Here is a 26,632-nt window from a genome sequence, read left to right as displayed (position 1 = left end):
GTCCCAAGCCCAGCACATTGAGTTGAGGAGACCTTCTCTTTATAATGCACGAAAATTCGGATGAATCCTGGAAAGATTCACAATTGGCACGTTTTATTCCCCACAATGTATTGTGTTTCGCCAGGATTTCAGTGTCATCGCAGGTCGCAAGAGGGTGTTGCACCTGACACAATTGCACCAGATTCAACAAAAATTAAGGCAACCGTGCCCACATTTCATTGCAAATAAAATGCAATTGCAGTGTGTGGCATTTGTTCCCAATTCTTAAAGCACAAATGCTCTAAACCTATTGATGCTGGGTGCAAAGGGACCCTGGAGCTACTCAAGGCCGGAACTAGGGGAAGGCAGAAGAGGCACCTGCCTAGGGCGCAACGGTAGGGGGGTGTTAGGCAGGTACCTTCTAAATTGTCGTCTGCCTATGCATATTCCGTTTTGCAGCCCTCTTGTTTTCGCCTCTGCCCTTTCTTCCTCCCTCCCCTTTGTCGCTCTTCCCCCTCCATCTCTCTCCTCTCCGTCCCTGCCACCTCCCCTCCACTTCGTTGCTTTGCACCGTCACTCCCACCTCCCGTCTGTCAATCCCACCTGCCTCCTGTCCTACCGGCTCCATATGCAGTTGCGGTCTCATGTGTGCGTCTGTGCACATGTGAGGGGGGTGTTAGCTGGAGCAGGGTGGCCTGCCGTCCCAGGTTGTCTAGGGCGCTCAGCTGGCTTGGCCCGGCCCTGGAGCTACTGCCTGGTCAGGAGATTGTAGTAGCTCCAAGATTCCCCTGTGGAAATAGGTGCAGCGGTGCTCGATTCAGAACAGAAGGCAGAAAGGACCAAGTGGTGCAGACTCACTGCGGGGGTGTGTGTGTGTGTGGGGGGGTAGGGGTTGTGGGGAGTGCATACTTTTGAATTAAAGGGCATGTAGAGTATAGTTAAATTTAGGTTATAGTTTAAATAAGGCAGTTTCCAATATGCATAATAAAAACAGTTGTGCTTCAGTCCTCCCTGTGCAGTGAAACATTTGAAGGCAAGTACATATGGTGCTAAAGTGTGATACCACCATTAGTCACAGTGCATATTCTGTTCTGATTGGCTCCCACTGCAGTAAGAACACACGGCAGCCACATACATTTCTTGAACACTGTAGGCAGGGCTGCCTGAGGTAATGGTGGTAAACAGATTCTCTATCCTTATATGAGTAAGAAAAAAATGTATGATTAAAACTGGAGTATTTTATATATTCTAACATCATGCCTTAATTTTAGGACTATATTAAATCCCCTTTAACTCTTTCTACAATGCAAACTTTAGGCAAACTTTTGATGACTTGAGGTGACACAATGTATCACTCAATTTAAATATAATCCTTATCATTTTAACCCTTTTTCTTGCAAAATGAATGCTGAAACATGATTTGCTGTGGCGGGCCATGAGATGCCCCATCTTTTTATCAGTGTCAGACTGTACAGCTGTGAATATGCACTTGTTGACAAATAAAACTAGACAACCTGGACAATTAATGAAATAAATATGGCAATAGGTTATTGTGTTGAGGAAATGGTAAATCGGAGGTTTCTGACAAAATTGCAATGAATAGGGTTGTTTCATAGATCAAACCAAACTCTTCTATAAAGCTATTAGCATTGTGCCATCTGCTGGTCTACACAATTGTGTTCTGGTAAATCTTTACAAGAGACTAGTACTTTGTTTGTTGATGATGTTGTAGCTCATGGACAGTCAGAGGGTGGCAGTTCCATATCCATTTTACACAAATCATTTGTTCACGGTCAGTAAAGATGCAAGGATACAAGAAGAGATTAATACAAAGAGGTATTTATATGTACAAAAACAGAATTCAGGTATACAAAACTACCCATTTATGATGTAACACAAAGGGTCAGGCATCACAGTTTGTGGCTTACACAAATAGACAGATATGCCCATCACTGTAGTAGAAAAAACAATACAATTAATACTAATTATTACATTGACTGTAAGAAAGTTGAATAATATGTACCCAGATAACTTCTGATTTCCTGCAGAGTATGTGCTTTACTTGCATTAGCAGTGCTGGTCCATTTGTTAGAGAACTATCAGAAGCAGCAGTAAATACCACCAATATGAATACACAATGTGCTGTATGCAGATGTGCAGCTTGAATATAATTTCCATGTGCACACCTTAAAATCTGTCGATGGCTAAACGGAGCATAACACTTTTGCACTGTCAATGTGACAACTGCGACATCCATTCTCGGCCTGGTTAAATGTTTCCAAGTGTTAATGAGAATGATTTTTCTTCTTACTGATAAGAAATATGAACATTTACAGACATTAAAGGACAATGGGTTCTAAAATGGATAGAAAATGTGCATGCCTATCTGAACTGAATACAACAAGAATACTCCCATGTATTAAATACATTAAGGGGCAGATTTATTAAGGGTCGAATTTTTTTGTCAAAACTCTCAATTTCACAAATTGTGAATTATCCAAACCTGATTCGAGTTTTAATTCAAATTTCGAGATTTATCATACTCTGGCCCTTTAAGAACTCGACTATTCGCCACCTAAAATCTGCTGAGTTCATGTATATGTCAATGGGAGAGGTCCAAGCATCAATTTGGACATGTTACTAGCCTTCCTGACATTCAAATTAAGTTGAATTCAATTCGAATACGAGTTTTCAAATTGGTTAAAATCGTTGCAAGTTTTAGATATTCGATTTTTTAATTAAATTACCCCCCAATCGAATTTCGAGTATATTTGAATTTATTTGAGTTTAAAAAAAAAAAACTCACATGAATTCAAAATTCGACCTTTAACAAATGTGCCTCTGAGTTACAGCTCAATAACATCAAGCATTTTGTCATTCTACTGGCAGGCATGGTTTGTTGTTGGAGGATGATTACATTTTCTTAACTAAGAAGCAGTTTGGGGTTGCATTCATACCAATAAATACAAATATGTATATAAATAAGGCTCTCTGTGCAGAATACTATGAATGCATATTTTCCATACTATGTTGTACATTTACAGAAAAATATATTGAAACTAAACCCTTGTAAACTCGAATTATCAAACCTTTCGCCACCTAAAACCTGCCGAGTTCATGTATAAATCAATCGCAGAGGTCCAGTGACCCATTTGAAGATGTTACTAGCCTTCCTGACATTCAAGTTTTTTTCGAAAAAAAAACTTGATTCGAGTTAAGTCAAATTAGATTTTTCGGGTCGGTAATATTTGTTTGAGTTTTAGATGTTCAATTATTTTTCTTAAATAACCTCCCAATCAAATTTATATTAGAGTATATTTGAGTAAAAAAAAAAATTCACATGAATTCGAAATTCGACCTTTGATAAATAGGCCTCTAAAAATCTGTGCATGCATGTTCAGCAGCCTCACCAGACAGGTGCTCAATTACACTTCCCAGCCCCTGAGGCTCACAATGAGAACAATGCAGACATATATTGTACCTATGTGCAGAGATCTTACAAACAACGTACAACACATCCATGCCAAGGTTTCAACTGACATATGCAATACTTATCAGAGATTTTGTGCCCCTTTATGCTTCATAGCCATTATCACTGAGAAAAAGACAGTAAAATAAACCAGGTTTTCTTCTAAATAAACAACCAGCACTGCAAGATATTTGCTCTTGGTTGGTGGATCTTCTAGGTAGGGATGCACCAAATCCACTATTTTGGATTCGCCCGAACCCCCAAATCCTTCGCAAACCAAATTGAACCGAATCCGAATTTGCATATGCAAGTTAGGGGTGGAAAGGGGAAATAATTATTTACTTCCTTGCTTTGTGACAAAAAGTCATGTGATTTCCCTCTCCGCCCCTAATTTGCATATGCAAATTAGGATTCAGTTTCAGTTCGGCCAGGCAGAAGGATTCGTTGAATACGAATCCTGCTGAAAAAGGCCGAATCCTGGATTCGGTGCATCCCTACTTCTAGGTATAGTTATAATCTGTTCCCTGAATGTGAATAACCATATTTCAGTACACAATTTTCCAGTGGGTTGGCTGCTCACAGTTCTTTTCTTTGTCCCCACAGAAGCGATTGTAAGTTGTTTTTGGGTTGAAGCTCAGAATCTCTCTCTCTTCATGAATGCGGAATGAGAATGTGGAGACAGAGGTGCCAATGAAATATCTTGGAATCAAAAACAAAAAAGGAGAGTAAGGTATACAAAGCAACTCCAAAAATACAATTGCTTTATTATTCTAATAATCTTTAAAGGAAAACTGTTATGGAATAAAATGTAATTCTAAGAAACGTTTTTTTAAAAAATGGTGAAATAATTTTTAAAAGAATCCCATACAGGACAAATATATTGTGATTGATAACCCAGAATAAATATCCTGCAAGCTTTATGATCTAGGTAAAATAAACAAGTGACGTAAACTGCTGCTTTTTATGCCAGAAGTTTATGCAGCAAGCCAAATATGTATACACAGCTTAAAAAATACAACATTCTTTACGCAATGATGCTTTGTGATTAGATGTGTGGTGTATTTTGTATTATTTTTTACATGTATGAGAACTAGACACATAATGAAAACAGTGATAGAGCTCAAGTAAAACAGAAATGTCCCTTGGATGCACCCTGTATCTTGTGGCAAACAAAAAAAATGCAGTGTGAGATGCAGAATGCAGAGCTCTCCTTATCCTATGCTGCAGAATGTATCTCCTGGAATGTCTGAATGTTATGCAAGTTAAGAGGTGGGATATCTATGTACCTCAGCTGCCCCTCAAGAATACAGGGCAGAACACAGACATTTATGGGGAAATGCATGTCCCTCCACTCTATTTTTAAGCACATATACCTGTGGCAATTTTAAAAATGTAAGTGCAAAAACATGCAGGATTGTGCTGTTTTTGCACTTTGCACCCTGGCCTGCACTCAGTAAATGTGCCCCATAGTCTCCAGGAACTGGTCGCTGTTCTGTTTTCCTGAAAATGTTATAAAAGCCGGCACACAATAAGAGCAAGTAAGGGTCAGTTAAATTAGTGCAAGATCCAAATGAATGTGATTAATGTGTAAGAAGCAATACCTGGCATGTGCACAGATCCACTGGTCTATAATAGCCACACCTCCATCCTTGTACAACTCTAGCTCTTCCCAGGTCGGCTCAAATCGCACCATTTCAGGAATCAATTTTCGAAGGGTTTCGAGATCTAAATTGTACAAAACAATTATAGATTTTTTTTTTTATCCACAACAAAACTGTAGGATGGTGGGGCAAGTGGTTATATGATGGATTGCCTGTCCACTGCGTACAGGAGAGGCACATGAGCAGCTACTTTATGTTGGATGGAGGCTCCATGGATATAGATAAGACAAGACATATTCAATTTTGTGTAAATTTAAGATAAATGTTTTCAAGAAACAAAACCATGGCATTCAACTAAGTGAGACATTCTGTCTTTCACAGTACATCAGAAAACCCCCAAATGCCCAGCACCTGTTAGGAATGAAAAAACAGTAGGCCTAAGAAGTCAGGTCAAGCTAAAAAACTTTTTTTTCCTTTTTTTGCTTGCAGCTTGGATATTTTGCTTATGTATGCAGAATGAAAAATGATTGCACAGGCACATAATGAGTCTTAAGGCTAGCTGTTAGATAAGGTGGAAGATGGTTTTATAAACAATATGTTGTTTTACAGTACAACCTTTAATTTAACAACAATACAATAGCACACCCTGAAATGAGAAGATTCCACCCATCATACAGGGCAGACCCTGGTAACACAACACTACCTTCTCGATCAGCATCCGTGGCAACAAACACTTTCTTGAGTTGAAGTTTCTTCATTAGACTGTGTATTTCATCTGCTGCTCTCTGCAGACTAGGAATATCCTCTCTGTGTCCCCAAATGAAATCTTTTCGACGTAGGTGCACAGAAAGATAAGGTCCTCCTATTGCAGCATCTGGTTTTGCCTGAAGAAAGGAAAAAAAATGTGAGTATGGCACACATACACATCTGGTAGCTAAAGGAATACTCCTTTGGATTAGACAAATTACATATAAGAAGAAAGTAACAAATGCTATGTCAGCTTAAGAAATATATAAAAGTTTTAAAAGCCAGTGACTTTATAACAGTGTAGGAGAACAATACTCACCAAAACAGCTAAAGTTATCTATAACCGTGTTTACAATTACTTTCATTATATTTTTCATTCTTATTTTTCGTGCCCCAGATAATTCCTCCAGTAACAGCTTCCCTGCATGTTCCTCTACTTTAGGCTTCTCAGCATACAGATTGTTAGGTGGCCTGTTCTGTTCTAGTGGAAGTTGCCTACCCATTAGTTATCAATGCATAGCTCCTTAGATGTATGGCTCCTGCATATGCCTCCTACTAGGTCTGCAGTCCAGGCACCCACAGAGGTGGTTCTGTCTAAGGTTTGCACCATAATTTCCTGAACCTGAGGACCAAAAATAGAAGTCTGGAATCCATTGTCTTGGCTATTATGTTTGAGGTTCCTGTAATTGCAAGTAAGCTAATGGGTAGCTCTGGTCTGCTTCTGGATTTTAACCCAGAGCCCCATGCTCTGTGTCTATCTTCAAGTCCTATTTACCTAATTGTTATGCTCAGCTGTAATGTATTAAGCAGCACATGCAGTTTATCATGACATGTTTCATGTCATGCCAGCATTTCTTAAGGTCAGTTTCATTATCATGATCATACTGTGCTCCTGTTCACAGTACTGTACCTGTTGGTTAAATTGACTGGCTAGCTGCTCTGCTATATTGACTTGAAAACACACAAAAAAAAAAAAAAGAAAATTGGGACTGGTCAATTCACATTGCCTGGCCCTATGTTTTACCAGTATTTTATTTGTGCATACATTTTCATTTATGCATATATTTTGTGCAAATACATGTTTTAGAACACCTTTCACAAGGTCAGTGGCATTTTGATTATATATTAATACTTATACTTACAGTAAACATCCTTGGAGTTCAAAAACTAAGAGTTTTTCTGCAGGAAGTCTAAACTTGCATGCAGTTGTAGCACCCCAACTCACATCACATGCAGTCAGGGAATGTGCATTAACCAATGTCCTCTTTTTCCCCTTCATCTGACTCTTCCTCATTTTAAGGAAATACACTTTAGGAAAGTTGAACAGCGCATGATGCAACATTCAGTCTACATCTATATTTTGCCTTGTGTTTCTGTTTGTATCCAGCATTGGGCTAAACACCATTCTGTGTGCATTTTTTTGGCTCAGTGTTTAAAGAGGTTGCTACCATGCTTCCTAACACTCCGCACTCTTGCCATATTGTTTGAGCATGAGGATAAAGATTACTCAAAACATGTAGCCATAAAAAAATAGCAGTTAGAGTATGTTGATTCCATTTACAGGAGACTTAATGGTTATGAAAAACAACTGTGCTCTTTTTTTTTGGCTTGCCTGTTATTTCAAGGAAAGGGGCCACTTTTTAGTGCAACAATTCTTTCAATTACATCTTAGTCTAAATTGGTTTCTTTTCCAAAATATTGTTAGAACAATATTGCTGAAAAAGCTCTAAAAAATAGCTTACCTTGACTTTTGTCCAGTCCTCATGGAATATAGTCCTGTCTGCTTCGTCAGTAGAGTGCAAAACGTTGGCCCGAAATTCATCTCCAACTACTCGCAGATGTTTGGCAAACACCATGCTGCGTCGTGTCTGATTTCAACGATAAAATAGTATAAGAGATTTTACAGCAAACTGCACAAATGCTTAAAAAATCAACAGTGCAGGGTTTAATTCCAAATTCAAAGTGCAGAGAAATATATTAATTTCAGAGACAATACAAATCAGGACTAAAACAAGGGTGTCCAACCTGACCATCCAGTATCAGAGAAAGCCAAACAAAGCTCATAATAATAATTATTATTATGAAACAACTATTGTCAGACACACCACAAAATACATTACATAAAGAGCCTACTAAGGAAAAATAACCATAAAATGAACCTTAAAGTGGATATCTACCCAAAAATATTTTTTGGATAATGAAAGAAAAATACAGTATAACCTATGCCAATATAATGTAAACATTGTAATTGTAATTGCTTCTGAAAGAAATATTTGTTTACCACTTTCTGTTCACTGGACACCTCAACAGTTACTGGAACAATCTTGTTACACAGATCTGTAACAATCTGTAACTCTCTGCCTTTAGCGATTACCAACACTCTGGCCTGTTGTAAACATGAAACACTGAGCCTGTTATATACTCACATCCCAGTAATCTTTGCCTCCATAATAATCATGCAGAAGATTCTCTGCTCTGTCTAGCATTATAGACCTAAGGAGATTAGGAAATATTTCAGTGAATTTTGTAATGTCTATTTGACAGCACATACAGTTGGTACAATGATCTTACCTTGCTGTAGTATTTTTGAGTAGCACTGGAGCCATAATAGATGCGGAACCCTGTACTGATAAACAGGTGACATTTAGACCTCTTGTCTCCTCATAGCCCCAAAACCAGCCTCTAAAAAGGAAACACAAAATGAAGCTTATACGTTAGACGTTCTCTGTAATTCTATAGCTATGTGCAATTTTAAGATAAAAGCCACTCACTAACTGTATCACATCTGTTAAGGTAAGTGAAAAAAATGGAATTCTGCATAGATAAATGATGTGTGAATGAATAATCCCAGTTGTTCAAAATCTAGCCTAACAGTGGTGACATGGCAATGCGTAGGTCTTAGGGGTATGGCATGAGGATGTTTCTCCACCAGCATATTTCAGACAGCCAGGAAGTGTCTGAAACAGCATCTGCCTTTAAACAAAACCATCTGATCTGAAGCTGCTATTACAGCTGGTCTAATGTGCATTTCGGCCCATGAATCACTGTTTCTCAAGTGGTTCCTATTAAAGTCAACTGGAAGTGTTAGACATGGGCCAGTATGCTATCAATCTAAAATTAAAATTAAATGTCAGTCTGCCATCTATCTTGCAGGTTTACTTGCATTTAACATCTAGAAAGCACAACATTTGCCCAGGTGCAGTAACCCACAGCAACCAATCAGCAAGTAGCATCTACTGGTCACATGTTTAAAGGAAATGTTCAGTATAAAGATAAAAACTGACTAAATAGATGAAAAAATAAAAATGTTTTCAATATAGTTATAGTTTTAAAAATATAATGTATAAAGGCTGGAGTGACTGGATGCATAACATAATAGCCTGAACACTACTTCCTGCTTTTCAGCTCTCTTGGTTTCCCGATTGGTTACCAGGCAGTTACCAATCAGTGAATTGAGGGGGGTCACGTGGATCATGATTGTTTGCTTTTGAATTTGAGCTGCCTGCTAAGGATCAATTGCAACTCACTGAACAATTGTGTGTGTTGGGAGTTTCCGTAACTGAGAAGGATCTAGGGGTATTTGTAGATAATAAGTTGACTAATCCCGGGCAGTGTCTTTCTGTGGCCACTAAAGCAAATATTGTCTTGCACAAAAGAGGGAATAAACTCAAGGGATGAAAACACAATTTTGCCCCTTTAAGAGCTAAACTAAATTTTCCATGCAACATTACCTGTAATATGCATTTTTATCTTCTGAGTACATGAGCTGGTCAATGCATGGCCTCTGGTCTACCTTTTCCTCCCACGTTCCTTCCTTCCAGCCTTCTGCATAACCTTGAAGAACATACACTTGCTCTATAAAGGGTCCTCCAGATTCTGAAAATTAAATAGTATAAGAAGTCATTTTCAAAATTAACAGACACGAAAAATGGGGTTCCACGCATTCTTCTGGATGTGACTTTTGACTAGATTATTTGGGGCTGTTCTTTCTAACAGCGGTTTGGCAGAACAAAGTGCTTATAATACTAACGGAGAGTCCGGTTTTTGCAGGTCTTGAAACAGAAGGGCTCAGCCTGAAGGTCAGTTAAGAGAATAATTTCTGTTTATTGTCCTAGATACACATGAAAGCCCAGTTTTAAGGTTAATTATGTTAAGATGTAGGATAAAAATGTATTTGATTTCCTACATATGCTTGGAACTAATGACTGATACACCAACATTTGTATTAGGGATGCACCGAATCCAGCAATCCTTCTGCCCGGCCGAACTAAATCCTAAATTGCATGTGCAAATTAGGGGCAGAGAGGGAAATCGCGTAACTTTTTGTCACAAAACAAAGAAGTAAAAAATGTTTTCCCCTTCCCATCCGTAATTTGCATATGCAAATTAAGATTCAGGTTCAGTATTCAGCCAAATCTTTCGGAAAGGATTCGGGGGTTCGGCCGAATCCAAAATAGTGGATTTGTTGCATCCCTAGTTTGCATCAGCGAACAGGGTTAGCAAATGTGTTCTTCTCTATGTATCACAGTAAGAGGAATGGACCAGTAGGTTCTGTTGCTAGCAGAAACCAGCCAGGTCTTTGTGTTTGTATATACTGTAAGCCCCAATGTGTTTGTTTTGTGTCAATGTTATTTTAACATTAGAATTGCATTGATGTTTTTGGTTTTCACGATATCCCTCAAATAATAGTATAGAGGACAACTATAAACACCATAATATGATAAAACCATTGAATATAGTCAGTTTCTTACTGTTACCTACCCGCAAGGAAATCTTCATACTCAATGACAGGAATATTCTGATAAAGACTGTCCAGGTCAAAGAATTCTGCCCAGGGGATTCGGATTTGGTGGATGTCTGGACTTTGCCAGTGATAAAGTCGACCCCATGGGGGCAAAACTAGAACCCAATTGGAACTCTTTAGTAAGGTTTTCAGGAGAGATGCAACCCGAATATATACATCTCTGCGTAGATTAAACCCCTCAGGGGGGTTGACATCATACAGCAAATACCTACAAGGAAAGCAAACATGTTTTTGTTTTTTTTACTTGCTACATGTACTAGGTAAGTTTGCTCATATTTCAAGTGACAATATAACTTGGTCTAAGTAGCACCTACTGATCTTTGCCATGTTCCATCACACAGGTGGTGGACCAAATTGCACTGATCACAATAAAATTCATATCACTGTGACCTAAAATAAAATTTGGGGCATAGTGATCTTAACCATTAGGGCACTGCATTATAATGTTACAAAGACATTTGTACCATTAGTATGTGAGAATTTTTGTTATTTTGACCTCAAAAAAGATATTTGTGCCATTATAACATTGCAATAATATTTGTGCAATTATTTTTTATCACATTGATATTTGCTGGAATATTATGTCACAAACATACCTGTGACAGATGACAGCACAATAATATTTTATGCCATTATAAGCTTAAAAATATGTGACACTATAAAATCATATTATGAGATCAGAATGACATGCGCCATATTACATCCCATTTATTTTTATGCTATATGACATTCCAGAAATTATCACGGCATTGTGACTACAGAATTATATTTGTGGCATTATGAATACACAAAAGCCTTTTTTCAAAATACAGATCTTTGCCCTATTTGGTCAACCAAGTGGCAGGCCAAATTGTACTGAGAAACTTACAGTATGAGATCATAAAGGGTCCCATGCAGACCTAATGTCTAATGTAGTCCTCACTGATGAGGTCCCATAGATTGTCTGGCTGATCTCAGGACATTGCTCATTGTTTTGGTCCCATATGTGTGTCGGTAAATTCTGACTTGCTTACCTGAGGAACCTAGGGGTCCATGAGATGGGTTAGAGCCATGAGAACAATAAATCAGATCTTTAAAAGGAATATCAACCAAAAAAAAAAAAAAGGTTTTGCTTAATAAAACAAAACCTAATTCTAAGCAACTTTGCAATATACATTCATTACACAAGTTCTATATTTTTTATGTTATTTGTATATTTATTGCTATTAAAAGCAGTTTGTCTGTCCCTTTCTTTTCACTTTCCTGGCAGCTGTTGATACAATGTAAGACAAAGCAGCTGATTAACAGCTCTGTCTTTGCTGGGGAACAAAGACTTTTGCAACATTGTTTAAAAGTAACAACCAGGAGTTAAGCAAATGCTGTTTTCAATAGCAATTGAATTTACAAATAACTTAAAAAGCACCAGTGCCGGGCCAGGCGTCCAAGGCAACCTGGGCCGCGTCGTGCACAGTCCTTCTCAGCCGGTAACAGCAAAAATAAGGGTACAGAGAGGGAAACAGACTAAGGGTAAGATCAGACTATGGGTAAGACCAGACTAAGGGTTAGACCAGACTAAGGGTGAGACCAGACTACGGGTGAGACCAGACTACGGGTGAGACCAGACTACGGGTGAGACCAGACTAAAGGTTAGACCAGACTAAAGGTTAGACCAGACTAAAGGTTAGACCAGACTAAAGGTTAGACCAGACTAAAGGTTAGACCAGACTAAAGGTTAGACCAGACTAAAGGTTAGACCAGACTAAAGGTTAGACCAGACTAAGGGTAAGACCAGACTAAGGGTAAGACCAGACTAAGGGTAAGACCAGACTAAGGGTAAGACCAGACTAAGGGTAAGACCAGACTAAGGGTAAGACCAGACTAAGGGTAAGACCAGACTAAGGGTATGACCAGACTAAGGGTAAGACCAGACTAAGGGTTAGACCAGACTAAGGGTAAGACCAGACTACGGGTAAGACCAGACTAAGGGTATGACCAGACTAAGGGTAAGACCAGACTAAGGGTAAGACCAGACTAAGGGTAAGACCAGACTAAGGGTAAGACCAGACTAATGGTAAAACCAGACTAAGGGTATGACCAGACTAAGGGTATGACCAGACTAAGGGTATGACCAGCCTAAGGGTAAAACCAGACTAAGGGTAAAACCAGCCTAAGGATAGGAAGCAGAGCAGCTACATGCCCTCCCAGCTTTGAGCCCTGGGCAGTGCCTACTCTGCCTACCCCTAGTTACAGCCCTGAAAAGCACTGACATTTTTAAACAAATGTATATTGGAAAGTTGCTTAGAATTAGGATTTCTTTTAGTAGTCATATTTTTATTTTGGGGTTGATTCGACTTTTCAGCAAAGAATAAAAAGACAAGATAGCATGCAGCAGCAGCAGGTCACACTCTAATAAGCAGCAGGCTGTTTCTATTGCTGAACGGAAAGGCTGTCCCATCAGACTTTGCACCAGTGCAAAAGGGGCCCTAATTATGACACTGGGCCCTCGCAAAAAGCAACCGATCGCATGCGACAACTTGTATAAGATATTTCTGTCAGGGAAGGAATACAGGAGCCCAGGGCGGACTCTGTCCCCGGCTCTTCCCATCACACACCTCCGTTCAGATGCGGCACTTCCGACTGGTAGAGAAGAGGCCGAGTGTCCCGGGCTGAACTCCCCCTCATCCCCGCACACCTGGGACAATTGGTAGAAGCACACTCCCAGGAGAAGGAGAAGATGAGGCCGAACAGAGCCAGCAGCCATATCCCGATATGCACAGCGGGGCTGCACTTCCGGCGTCCAGGCCTAAGCGTTCCGTTCCTATGGAAACCGCTAAACCAGGAGACCCCTGGCGAGTTTACTTCCGGTAATCCGAAAACTACATAGACGGAAGTAGACTTTTCCGGGGGCCTCAGTTACTGTGAATACGATTGCTTGGCTGGTAGGCGGCAGCGATAAAGCTGTATAATGAGGAAGGGTCTCCAGACAAAACTGCCAATTATCTGTTCGCTCGTTCGAACCCATATCTTGGTTTCCGCCAGTAGGTGGCAGTGTTACCACGTGATCCAACAGGAGCCAATGCAGCAACATATTTAATTTCCCTCAACCCCGCCCCCCATACAATCACGTGACTGCAAATCACTGCAGGAGCCTGAGAGCAGGATGGGAGTGAAATCCCTCATAGGTTTAAGAGCAGATTTTGTATTGTTAGAGGGGTGGTTCGTTTTCTGAAGTCACTCAAAGTTTCCTCGTGAGGCAACTTCGGGTGACTTTGTAAAATGAAGCACCACGTGTGCTTTAGCACAGGCGACTTTTCATCTTAGCAGACGGGAAGACACGCGAAGGCAGTTCGGGGAGATTGTCGCCCAGAAGAAGAGGCAATTAGTCGCTAGGAGACTAAATCACCCCGAATCTGCTCGTGTGGACTGACCCTTAAGGTAACTTCAGTAGTGTCACTTGAGGGGGGCAGGCCCTGGTGCGTGACGCGCAGCCGGGCCCCGCCCCCCTCCGTTCGGCCGCATTTGGGCGTTTTTGTCAGTGGAGCGTGAGCTGCCGGGGGGCCCTGAGGGGGTGCGGGCCTTAGCCCGCTCGCACCCCCTGCTCCCCCGGTAGTTCCGCCACTGGGTAACTTTTATTATGTTATAGAACGGCCAATTTAAAGCAACTTGTCAATTGGTTTTCTTTATTTTTTATAGTTTTATAGTTATTTGCCTTTTTCTTCTGACTCTTTGCAGCTTTCAAATGGGTATCACTGACTCCGCTTTAAAAAAACAAATGCTCTGCAAGGCTACTGTTACTTCTTATTACTGATCCTTCTATTCAGACCCTCTCCTATTCATATTCCAGTCTCTTATTCAAATCAGTGCATGGTTGCTAGCAGGGACGCCATTAGAAATCACGGGGCCCCGTACAACAAAATTTTCAGGGCTCTCTGGGCCCCACCCACACTAGCGCCCAAGCCCCACCCCAGATCCCACCACTCCACCCAAGCCCCACTCCATCCAGCCCAAAGACCACATAGACATCAGCGCTAAAAAAGTGACCCCCCCCCATACACAAGTTATAAAAAGCTATTGATGGTCAGGGCCCCCTTATAAGTTAAAAAGAAAAAATATTGGTGCCAGGGCCTCCCTTACAATTAAAAAAAATTGGGGCCGCAAAAAATATTTTTTAAAAAATCATTGGTGCCAGGGCCCCCATTAGTGGCAGGGGCCTATAGAATATTAGAATAATACATTGGTGGCCAGGGGATTAAAAAAAAAACCCACATTGGTGTTCAGTAGAATTGAACTTCAGGACTTCAACTTCGCATCCTCTCGTGACTTCGGGTCTTTTCGCCGCTTCGGGACTTCGATTTCGGCTATTTTCGCCGATTCGGGAGTTCGGCTGTTTTCGTGCCATCGAGTCCTTCGGCTGTTCTCGGCACTTCCGCATTTAGGCTGTTTGGATGGCCACAGGCTTCGGCGCTCTCAAGGGGGGCCCCGGCTCTTTTCAAAACTGTAGCACTGCCGGGCCCCCCTTCATGCCCGGGACACTTGTCCCCCCTGTCCCCCCCTGATGGCGGCCCTGGTTGCTAGGGTAATTTGGACCCTAGGTACCAGATTGGTTAAGATGCAAATTGAAGAGCTGCTGAATAAAAAAGCTAAATAACTCAAAACCCTTCAATAAATAAAAATGAAAATCAATTGCAAATTGTCTCAGAATATCACTCTCTACATCATACTTAAAGTTATCTCAAAGGTGAACAACCCCTTTAAGTGGTAATATTGCTCTTTAAAAGGAAGGTGGCATTGTTCTCTTTATAGTAGTAGCCCTTCAATCAATGTCAATTACAAAAAAGGTAGACACAGGGTAAAATTCAAAGCCCTGATATGTGCCATTGGATGAACTCTGTAGGCAGGAACTATAATCTGAGCCAGTGCCAGTGTGTGTGTTAAATGAACCGTAAACCTTCCAAGTAAATGTTCAGAGCTCTCTTCTGTGCACTTTCTATATTTCATGATAGGGTTATTGGATCATTTGAATCTGTGCATAAATAAATGCATGTTACAGGACTATTGATTACAGTTAAATGACATTGCTGTCAGTGCAATCCTTCTAGCTGGATTTTCTAGACATGATCTGGTAACCCTATTTCAAGATATTAGCAAGTTCGCATTGCTAATATTATAAACAAGTGAAACAGCAATGTGTCGTTCTGGTCAGTCTGTGACATTTCTGTGGCTTTGACATCAAAATGCCATTATGATATCACAACATTTGTAACACTGATAGGGATAGAAAAGAAACCTTGTTTGTGGCTGTATAAACTTCTTGACTTCTATGCCCTCTACAAAAATTCTTGGGCATTTTTTTCTCACAGTTTAAGGCCAACAATTACATCAGTTTGATTTGCTGTATCGATTTTCACCTTTATAGTGAATTCTAAATATACTTTTACTACCACCTTATACACTGTATATACCCAGTCGATAATGTGTATACAATTTGTTTTAAACTCAAGGAAAAGGCTTTTTTTTATAGGAAATACATGTTCACACCAAAATGTTGTATGCACTCAGTTAATCCATTCCATTGAAAATGTATTTAAAAACCAAACCAACTTAATTATAAAGTGCCACACGTTTTGGGGTATTTAGGCAAAGAACACAGTATTTATAATTCATTAATCCACTAGAATTAATTAATTGCACAAGTCACTTTATTTTGGATGAACTGAAACAATGAATTCATGGGAGATATTGAGGGTGATTATATCTAAACTACTTTTTACATGCAAGTGGTTTTAAAGCTTTGGCACTTTATAATTAATTTATTAATGCGATTGAGTAATTTTTATTAATTCATTGAAGACAAACAATTCATTGGTGGTTTATAATTGATTAAGGAGTTGATTTGATGGTTTTTTTATTTTTAAATAATGAATTAATGGGAGATATGATGTGTGATTCATTAGAACTACGTGGTTGTTGTAAGCACGTGGCACTTTATAATTAATTGCACAAAAACACAGTTGGTTTGGTTTTTAAATAAAGTTTTAATGGGATGGATTAACTGAGTGCATATAACATTTTGGCACAAACAAGTATTTCCTAAAAAAAGGCTATTCCTTGAGTTTAAAAAAAATATATATACAAATTATCGACTGGTTATATACAGTGTATAAGTAGTAGAAGTATATTTAGAATTCACTATAATTGTAAAGGTGAAAATCAATACAGCAAATGAAACTGGAGTAATTGTTAGCCTCAAAGTGTGAGAAAATAATCCCCAAGAATTTTTGTAGAGGACATTGAAGGCAAGAAGAAGTTTATACAGCCACAAACAAGGTTTCTTTTCTATCCCTATATATTTTTTATTGTTTATTGATATTCCTTGAGTGTCTGAGAAGTCTGGGTGTTGTAACTGGGAAGAGTTAATTATCCCTTACCAATAAAACATTTGTAACATGACAAAATAAAAATGTGCCATTATAACATCACAATTGCACCATCATGTGCCACCGTAGGTGTTTTTCACCCTGTGTATAAAAATCAAGGCAGGGGGCTTCCAACTGCTCTGTTGTGTAACTGTTAACTGACAGGCACAGGAATTCCAAATTTCTGCTACAAAATCCACTCTGTGTGCACCTACTGATGACGTGACTGCCATTGCACGTTGCAATACGTTTAAAGGGGCTTTAGGCTTGAAACCCCCTTTTAACTTTATTGCTGTCGGTTTATTCCTCCCCTGGAGCTGACTGAGGGTCTGGTGCACCTGGACCATTGTTTCAACTTGGTGAGTATAACCACTTTAGTTATTAGTGGTACCCCTTCAATTTTTGATTGACATTGCAAGTAACTATGAAGCAGATGACAGCGGTTTGGATTGAATCGAAGGCAGAGAAACAGCCTGGTGTGCCATAGAAGGAAAGGTATAATCACTGGGGATGTATTATTTTGTTTGTCAGGTTGCAGTTATGTTTCTGACCCTTTTCTTTAAAATGCAGCTTGTCTGCTGTCTTACACTTATTGCATTCATAAGGTAAACTATATTTATTTAGTTTCAAGCAATGTAATGATGCTTGTTTGTAGCAGAGGTAACACCATAAATGGTATTATTTGCTGTGGACCCACCAGAGCATTATTCTTTTTTGTGAATGTTATTGCATTAAGTGTCTTTGCTCCTTATGTAATAAAAGTCACAAAGTTTGTCAAGTAGCATTAACCCATAGACAGGTGACCAATAAATTCTACCTGCTGATTGGTTGCTATTGGTTACTGCACCTGGTCAGACCTAGTGCCTTTTATTCTTACAACTGTTTGTGCATGTAATAGACATGGGCCACTAGGGGGCTTCATTACACTAGTGATAACTTCAGTGTACAGAATTAATATTATTTCTCTCCTTACACATATTTTTGCTACCTCTCCAGAAAAGAAGGCACCTTACTTACCTTGTCTGTTTATTGAAGGGATAAGGTAAAGTTGTGAAACTCCCAGGTAACTGAAAAATCATTAAATTCTGCAGTCTATAGATTAAGCAAAGTGTATATGGTATATCCATTACAGGTGTGTTGGTGATTAGTATGCATGTGGATCTTTATTATGAAGAGGTCTTAATGATTTCCTGCAAGATTTTTATTGCGCATATCATCTATCCCAGCTGATCTCATACCGGCATCTCAAGATGTTTGTACTGTAACCAAATGATATTAGCTTTTCCCATCTCTGAGGGCTGACTAAGGTTAAAAATAGTTATACAAGTCATTTATTGTCAATAGTCCTTTCAGATAGTTAGGGGCATTAATCTTAGAATGAGCTAATTATTCAAAATTTTCCAGATTATAATTATTATTCCAGATTATAATGATTATGTGCCTCATGATCCTAACAATTCATATATTTGTAGGGATAGTGAGGGAATAACAGTTAAAAAGAGACAAGGTAAGGGATATGGGTTAAATGGGACATATACCTGTAGTATTCCAAACAACTTTTCCAAGGTCATTAAACTATGCATGTCCTCAAACAGAATAAAATTATGTTGGAATTGTACCTTTGGCACATACATTTTATATATCTGTCTAGACTAAATTTCAACAGGTCCTTTTATTTTTGTTTCTACTTCCTTCTGTTTTCTGCAGAGGACCTGTAGTGGTGGTGGTGGCAGAATACTGTCCCACTTTAGACTGAGAGGGCAGCGTGTCTACCCATGCATGGGCCCTCTCAGACTGCCTTTCCTATATATATCAGGATGGAAATCAGCCATATACTGTATCTAATGGTCATGTTGTTGGAGCACTCCAAGGCTAATGTTGGCCATTCACGGGCAGATTAAAGCTGCCGATATCGGTCCTTTTAACCGATTCGGCAGCTTATCTGCCCATGTGTGGGGGCTCCCGACGAGTTCTCCCGATCGATATCAAGCCAAAAATCGGGCAGATATCGATCAGTCAAGTTTGATTTTTTTGTACGATCCAGGACCGCATCGGCTAGTTTTTTCTGGTCCTTTTCTGCAATTTAGGTCCTCTTCAGCAATTTCCCGCACATTTGGTGCATGGGCAGTCGGTATGCTCTCGACGACTGCTTAGACTGCGCATGCACCAGTACATCGCTCTGTTACAGATGAAGACTCGCGATCCGCAATATGGCACCCACAAGCTCCGCTGAGCTTACTCTGCACTGTTAGGTGGGAAAAATTTTAGGGACATTTTCAGACCTATTGAACTGTGCAAAGGGAAGGGAAGTTAGGGGCTTTTCTTAATTCTTGGGTTGAGTACTGCTATAAGCACAAAATAGAGAGTGGTTGATGCCTGTTCCCTGGTCCCCTGTTCCTGATAAAAATCTTGTAGAGAATAAGACTGCATAAGCTTGATGATACAAGCCAAACAAGCTAATCTTAAGGTTTACAGCCACCTTATTTCAAGCAAATTGCCTTTTACAAGCACCTGCCACTGCTCTGATGATGAAATGGTTCTGTAAATGAACTGGGGCACAAGGTGGGAGGACAGGTATGCGGCTTCGCAGATCTTTGCTAATCTCTAGATTTATATGCAGAAATCAGTATCATAACTGCTACCGGGGCAAAGTGGGATCCAAGGGTGTAACTACCTGGTGCGATCACGGAGGGGGGGGGGCGGCTGCTCTGCCTGCATCTGGGCCCCTGCTATCATTGTTACGTTACAGGTGGGATCATTAGATTGATGCAGTCATGGGAGCATGCAAATTCCTCCTTTTGCTGGGTGGGCAATAGCAGTGAATTTAGTTTTTAGTACTTTAATCTTAAAGGGATGAGGTACTGTATCTCTTGCATTGTATTTAACTGATGAACGTGCCTTCCATGTTAACACAGATCTTGTGTGGGAATATGACAAATTCAGTGTTCATGTTCATGTGTATTTGTAAGTGTTTGGGTGTGTGAGAGATTTAAATTAATATAGCTCAGTTAAACAGGTAGCTTTATGACACATTCTGTTGACTCAGAAACCATGCAGAGACCCAGAAATGTATTCTGATTCCTCTCTCTTACAACATGTTAAAGAAAAATCTTTTCTGTCAAGTAAGTCTTCCAAGTATGTTGATCACTGATTGCATCAATCTTCAGAGAGAGACCCTGGCTAGGATGCTCAGAACTGCTTTGCTGCTGAAAAAGAATGACCATGAATTTTATTTTTACATAAAACTCCCTATTGATACCTGTACCAGCACAGTGTGAGACTTGAAAAAAAAATTAGTAATGACAATTATAGGAGAAATATGCAAGTGAAACTGGGACACACCTTGTATTTAGGTTTGTCCTGATAATATGGTAAGTGCCAAATTAGGTTATGACATAACCTGGCTACAAAACAACTTTTATGAACTATCACTTAATGTTCTATTCACTGCCATGCTTATTAAAAGAGACAAAAGAACCCGCTTATTAAGGAAATGAAAAGTGCAATAAAAGGATCAATCTATAACATTCTAAACAATTAATTCTATAACAACTAATAAAGCTGACCTGTGGCTTGATTACGATATTTCGTAGAGATGAATTTTTCTAAATACCTGAACTGGGAACTGGCACTTCTATGACAGTGTCAAACACTGTAACCTACAGTGCTTTAATACCCCTCCGAATTGTGTCTGTAAGTTACCCTCCCATTTAGACTGTAAGCCCCACGGGGTAGGGTCCTCCATCATTTTGTCTCCTTGACACTGAGCACTTAATCTGTATTGTAATTATATTTTATATTTATGTAAATTTTATTTCTAATAATGCACTTATTGTTACTTTTTATTTCAATGACCCCTTGTTTGTTACTAATGTATTGTCTTGCTGTACATTGATTTGCCCTCAAGGAGCGCTATACAAATAAAAATATACATACATACATACAAATACTATACTGAGGTCATAGAGGTAATTTACCAAGTCATAACAGGGCACAAAATGCAAAAAAACAGGCCCTGCAGCACTATATTCCCTATATCTCTACCTGCCCCTGAACTTAATGAGTTAGGGTGGAACAGTGGTGCATAGGGTTTCCATTTGGCCCATAAAAATGATACTTGATGCAAATGTTATTATTGAGGGAAAACAATCATGTTGGTAGATGGTATTTTTATTCAGAACAACCCTAGTGATACCCAGAAAAGGTGACAACCCTAGTGGTGTAGGGAACAAAGTAGCTAGAAGGTATCAGGCTTGGGTGCAGAGCGCAACTACTTCAGCACTTAAATTCAGGGCAACAGTACTTAAACATCCACTATATTCCCCTGTAATGCCAGGTCAGTAGCACCAGGTTAGAAACAATACACTAATAAACATGCAGTTGTGTTATTACAGCACTACTAAGTGACATTTTACTAGTGCTGTGGGATCATTAACAACCTCTCTGTGTCATGTTAGGGGCACACTGTCACTGTACTGGAACACAATGTGAATCTATGTGCAAATGATGCAGGCAGTAGGGATGTCGCGGACTGTTCGCCGGCGAACTTGTTCGCGCGAACATCGACTGTTCGCGCTCGCCGAATGTTCGCGAACGTCGCGCGACGTTCGCCAATTTGGGTTCGCCTTAGCTGGCGCTTGGCTGCCAGACCAGCAGATACATGGCAGCCAATCAGGAAGCTCTCCCTCCTGGACCACCCCCACACCCCCTGGACCACTCCCCTTCCATATATAAACTGAAGCCCTGCAGCGTTTTTTCATTCTGCCTGTGTGTGCTTGCAAGAGCTAGTGTAGGGAGAGAGCTGTTAGTGATTTGAGGGACAGTTGATAGTAAGTTTGCTGGCTAGTAATCTACTTGATACTGCTCTGTATTGTAGGGACAGAACTCTGCAGGGATTTGAGGGACATTTTAGGTTAGGTAGCTTTGCTGGCTAGTAATCTACCTTCTACTGCAGTGCTCTGTATGTAGCTGCTGTGGGCACTGCTTCTGATCTCTCATCTGCTGACTGCTGCCTGTAACCCAATAGTCCTTGTAAGGACTGCTTTTATTTTCTTTTTTGTTTTTTTACTTTGCTACTATAAGAGCCCAGTGCTATTAGTCTAGCTGTGTTGGGGAGTGGGACTGGTGTGCTGTTCCTCCTAGTAGTTCACCACTACCAGCACCAACCAGAGTCAAAATTGTTACAAAGTATCTTATTTGCACCTGTTAGCTGTTCTGAGCTCTCTGCCAAAAGCTAATTAAGTTAGAAACTGTTTTTTTCTGGCTGTTCAGTTCAGAGAAAAGAGGGACTGGTGTGCTGCTCCTCCTAGTAGTTCACCACCACCAGCACCAACCAGAGTCAAAATTGTTACAAAGTATCTTGTTTGCACCTGTTAGCTGTTCTGAGCTCTCTGCCAAAAGCTAATTAAGTTAGAAACTGTTTTTTTTCTGGCTGTTCAGTGCAGAGAAAAGAGGGACTTTCCAGTACAAAAGAGGGACAGGGGGTTGAGTGGTCAAAAGAGGGACAGTTGGGAGGTATGCAAGTGCCACCTAGCTTTGTGAGCTTTTTCACATTCTGTCTAAATAACAATAATAATTCCGTGTCCGTAAACATCACCTGAGTGATGTTTTTACAACAGCAATAATATATTCCGTATCCACTATTGTATACGTTGCCCTTGCAGGCATTGTTTGCCCAGTCTTTAACCAAGTGCCACCTAGCTGTGTGAGCTTTTTCACATTCCGTGTCCAGAAACATCACCTGAGTGACGTAGTGTGATTTCTGCCCTTTACAGCACAAAACGCAGCGCTGTGTCAACAATGTATTTTTCAGATACATTTTTGCCTTTGATCCCCCTCTGGCATGCCACTGTCCAGGTCGTTGCACCCTTTAAACAACTTTAAAATCATTTTTCTGGCCAGAAATGTCTTTTCTAGCTTTTAAAATTCGCCTTCCCATTGAAGTCTATGGGGTTTGCGACGTTCGCGAACCGTTCGCATTTTTGACGCAAGTTCGCGAATATGTTCGCGAACTTTTTTTCCGACGTTCGCTACATCCCTAGCAGGCAGGTCTTGGGAGCTAGACGTGCAACTTGACCATGAAGAATATGTATTGCAGAACAAGCAGGAAACAGTCTTTTAGGCACCAGGGATGCTTGTGCCATGAGGCATAAATATGAGAATTTCTGATTAGTGTTACTTTTAGTGTAGCAGAGTGCAAGAGCAATTTATTCACTAGAGATCCTTGCCTCCCAAATAGTATGGTGAGGGGACAACATCTAGTCTGTTGCCTCGGGCAGCACAATAGCCAGAAGCTCCCCTTTCAGTCACTAATTCTCACATTCTCTCTCTCAGGACACCCATTTGCTAGTAGGTGCTTTAGCACTCTTATCTCTCTGCTTACACTCTCATCCCATTACTCTCAACATCTGCTGAGCTCAGCTGTCTTGGGACTCACAGACAAATCAGCCAGCTCTTTCAGAATAGCTACTTGGCTCCATTTCAACCCAGCTTTTCACAGAAAATCCCAGGTCAGCTTCTTACATGGTGACCACCCCATCTGAGCTGACATTGCCCACTCCTTTCTTCCTGTTTAGAATCATAACTATCCCTGCTATTACGGCAACACAACTGGGTTTATCATTCAAGTACATTTCTTTTAGATTGTAAAAACCTCTTGTATTGCCTGCTGGTTGTGATTTGTGTATGTAAATTTGTATGTTCAATTTATACACAAATTTATTGTATAGTGGTGCAGAATATGTTTTGTGAGTTTTTGTGGGTTAATAATAACATTCATAATACTATGACTATAGTCATAGGACTATATCTTGCACAGCATTTCTCTTGGTATCTGTGCAATTTATTCACCTGCCTTCCGCAGCACTTTGCATATTTTCCTCTGTGTCCAGCTGCTTCAGAAAGAGCTTATTTCCGACAATTGTGACATCAGAATATAATCATTAGACCTGTGGTATCAGCTTCTATAACAACTCAAAGCATACCGAGCATGTGTGTGTCACTGACATTAACAGAATGCAAGATAGGGAGCACAACTTTGAAGGCCTGAACCATTACTGTTTTAGAGGTGCTGAACCCTTACCCATCCACTGGCATCACATTGCAGGGGTGGTAACTGTGGGCAATATGATCTCTGATGAATTATACTTTTTCTTTGGAATTCAGCTGTGGGCACTTAGAAAAGGGTAAATGAAAGTCATCTTTTGTAAGCCATAGTTTCTAAATTATTAATGATTGGGGGGGGTTGGAGTTTGAGGTGACTTGTATCTTAGCCATGATTTGCTCCTGAAATATTAAATGCCTGCATTTGCAGTGATAATCTTGCAGGGTGCAAATGATTTAGTGGTGTCAATAAGTTAAGAAAATACATTTAAAGATTTGTAAAAAAATACTACATTAATGTAATTGCAATCTGTTTAAAGGTTGTTAGAAAAGATAATCACATTTTCCCCAAAGCTTTCTTATATCTCCTGTGTTCCATAAAATATTATTTGTCAGGCATACAGTATAAAAAGACTCGTTCATCCATTTGTTCTTCTCTCGACTGTGACACAGTTTGTTTCCATAGCAACCCCTGGACTGTGCGAGGATGTGCTTCTCCTTCCTTGAATACTAAGCAGCATTATGATGTCTCTATAATCAGCTTAATACCCAGTGTATAGAAACATTTCATTTATAGCTAAACTCAATAATTTCTGTTTGTAAATCTAAAACAGAAAGGAACAGTGTCTAAGGTTATTGGAGTGTCATGTTTTTATCTTACAGCAATGTCAAATTTGAAGTCATCTAACACAATTACATTTTTTTTAAAAAATCAAGTAAAATTTACTTTCACATATATGTTTGCACACTTTAATATTATACATATTATATATGTATTTCTAGTCATGGTAATGTAAACAGGCACCAATTGCAAATTGATCTGTATCAAAGATGCTTGGGAAGCCTGGGTTTAGGGCAGCAGTTAATATATTATTCATGCTTTTATTTAATAATTTGAAATAAAGAGATGGTCAGCAATACCAGTATACTCTACTTTGTGATCAGTGTTTAGGGGTGGCAATGAATAATGTGCAAAGACAGGGAACGCTCTCATTCTCAAAGGTGAATAAACTGTGCCCAGCTGCTGATTATACAAACGTGGGAAGAATTATCCAAAAAGTGCTGTAGCCATATGAACTCTATGGGTTCCTTGGGCCATGGAGTCAAGGTTTTTTGTGATAGACCAATAAGAGGGGAATGAAAGCCTTCACAAATAATATGATGACACCTCAGCCGGCTATATTAGCCTTGCTAAATGCTCTTAATACTCTACGTATCATTATATGTTCTTTTTCCACAAACATCCATATCAGTGTAGCAGAAAGCAAGTTGATTAAAAGAAAGAAAAATGTTGTGTTGGGTGAAGAGTGAGAGAGAGTACTCAGTTTGATTATGGGCAGTGGATTTACATAAGGAGAACTTATGTCTTTGTTATATGTTATCATATCTAAATATGAGGGAAACTACATACAGTATGTGTGTAGCTAGAAAACCTTCCAAAATCACATGTCCTCAGTCAAAGCACCCACTGCTGAATTCAAGCTGTTTTTTGAGTTTTAAATGTTTCTGAACTATTAACCATTTTACACTGCTAATACTGGGCTTTTGTCAGCACTGGGGTTCATTTAGTGTGGTTGTACTTGATGGACTTTGGTCTTCCCCCCATTCCCAAAAATTAACCATGCAATTAAGACCCTAGGGTTAACTGTCTATGCACAGAGAACAGGAAGAGAAATAGAGAAGTTGAGCTGAAAATCTGGTATTAGTACTTTGAGTTTATGTTGCTTTTCTATTAGGGTTTAGATCCTCTTTAAGTTTTATGTAGAATATAAACTAAAAGGAAACGGTATGCCTTGGATATAGCAAATGGTACACAACAGACTTTTAATACAGGTATGGGACCTGTTATCCAGAATGCTATGGACCTGGGGGTTTCTGGATAGCAGATCTTTCCGTAATTTGGATCTTCATAACCTAAGTCTACTAGAAAATAGGGATGCGCCGAATCCATTATTTGGCATTCGGCCCAATCTTTCACGAAGGATTCGGACTGCTGCAAATTAGGATTTGGTTTTGGTTCGGCCAGGCACAAGGATTCGGCTGAATCCAAATTCTGCTGAAAAAGGCCAAATCCTGGCCGAATCTTGAACTGAATTGTGGATTTGGTGCATCCCTACTAGAAAATTATGTAAACATTAAATAAACCTAATAGGCTGTTTATGCTTCCAATAAGGATTAATTATATCTTAGTTTGGATTAACTACAAGGTACTTTTTCATTATTACAGAGAAACAGAAAATTATTTTTTAAAACTTGGATTATATGGATAAAATGGAGTCTATGGGAGATGGCCTTTCCGTAATAACGAGTTTGTGATAATGGATCCAATACCTGTATCAACATTCAAAATTTGGATGTGAGAAATACTTGTGAAGTTTCCAAATGTTTTATCTTTGTCGTTTTTTTAAAACTGACACCTATATTTCTGTTTATGTAGAAATTATTATTCCCTATAGAAAAATGTGTTTGCTGTTCTCCTTCTGGGTTGTATCTAAGATGTTCTGGCTCAGGTCTGTGGGTGGAAGCTTTTTGCTTC

The 26,632-nt window shown here is 39.6% G+C and overlaps 1 protein-coding gene across 1 annotated transcript; it reads right to left on the bottom strand.

Annotated features, from left to right (window-relative positions):
- Positions 1-1,802: 1,802 nt before the first annotated feature.
- Positions 1,803-13,627, bottom strand: LOC108703041 (GDP-fucose protein O-fucosyltransferase 2). Its single transcript, XM_018238963.2, has 9 exons — positions 13,192-13,627; positions 10,558-10,808; positions 9,528-9,672; positions 8,368-8,478; positions 8,223-8,289; positions 7,539-7,664; positions 5,753-5,933; positions 5,050-5,173; positions 1,803-4,147 (listed from the first exon to the last, which is right to left on the bottom strand). The coding sequence occupies exons 1-9, from the start codon at positions 13,338-13,340 to the stop codon at positions 3,994-3,996; spliced, it is 1,308 nt and encodes a 435-aa protein (XP_018094452.1). The 5' UTR covers positions 13,341-13,627; the 3' UTR covers positions 1,803-3,993.
- Between the last annotated feature and the right edge of the window lie 13,005 nt (positions 13,628-26,632).

This window comes from Xenopus laevis, chromosome 9_10S (genome assembly GCF_017654675.1).
Source record: "Xenopus laevis strain J_2021 chromosome 9_10S, Xenopus_laevis_v10.1, whole genome shotgun sequence".
Classification (NCBI taxonomy): Eukaryota; Metazoa; Chordata; class Amphibia; order Anura; family Pipidae; genus Xenopus; species Xenopus laevis.
Note: the sequence above shows the minus strand (reverse complement) of the source record. Positions and strands in the feature narration are given on the sequence as shown.

Excerpts from the sequence above, each read along its gene's own strand:
- LOC108703041 (XM_018238963.2), bottom strand. The coding sequence starts at position 13,340 with ATGGCTGCTGGCTCTGTTCGGCCTCATCTTCTCCTTCTCCTGGGAGTG. Across the intron at positions 10,809-13,191 it reads AGTGCCGCATCTGAACGGAG|GTATTTGCTGTATGATGTCA; the intron begins GTGTGTGATGGG and ends CTTTCCTTGTAG. Across the intron at positions 8,479-9,527 it reads GATAAAAATGCATATTACAG|AGGCTGGTTTTGGGGCTATG; the intron begins GTAATGTTGCAT and ends TTTCCTTTTTAG.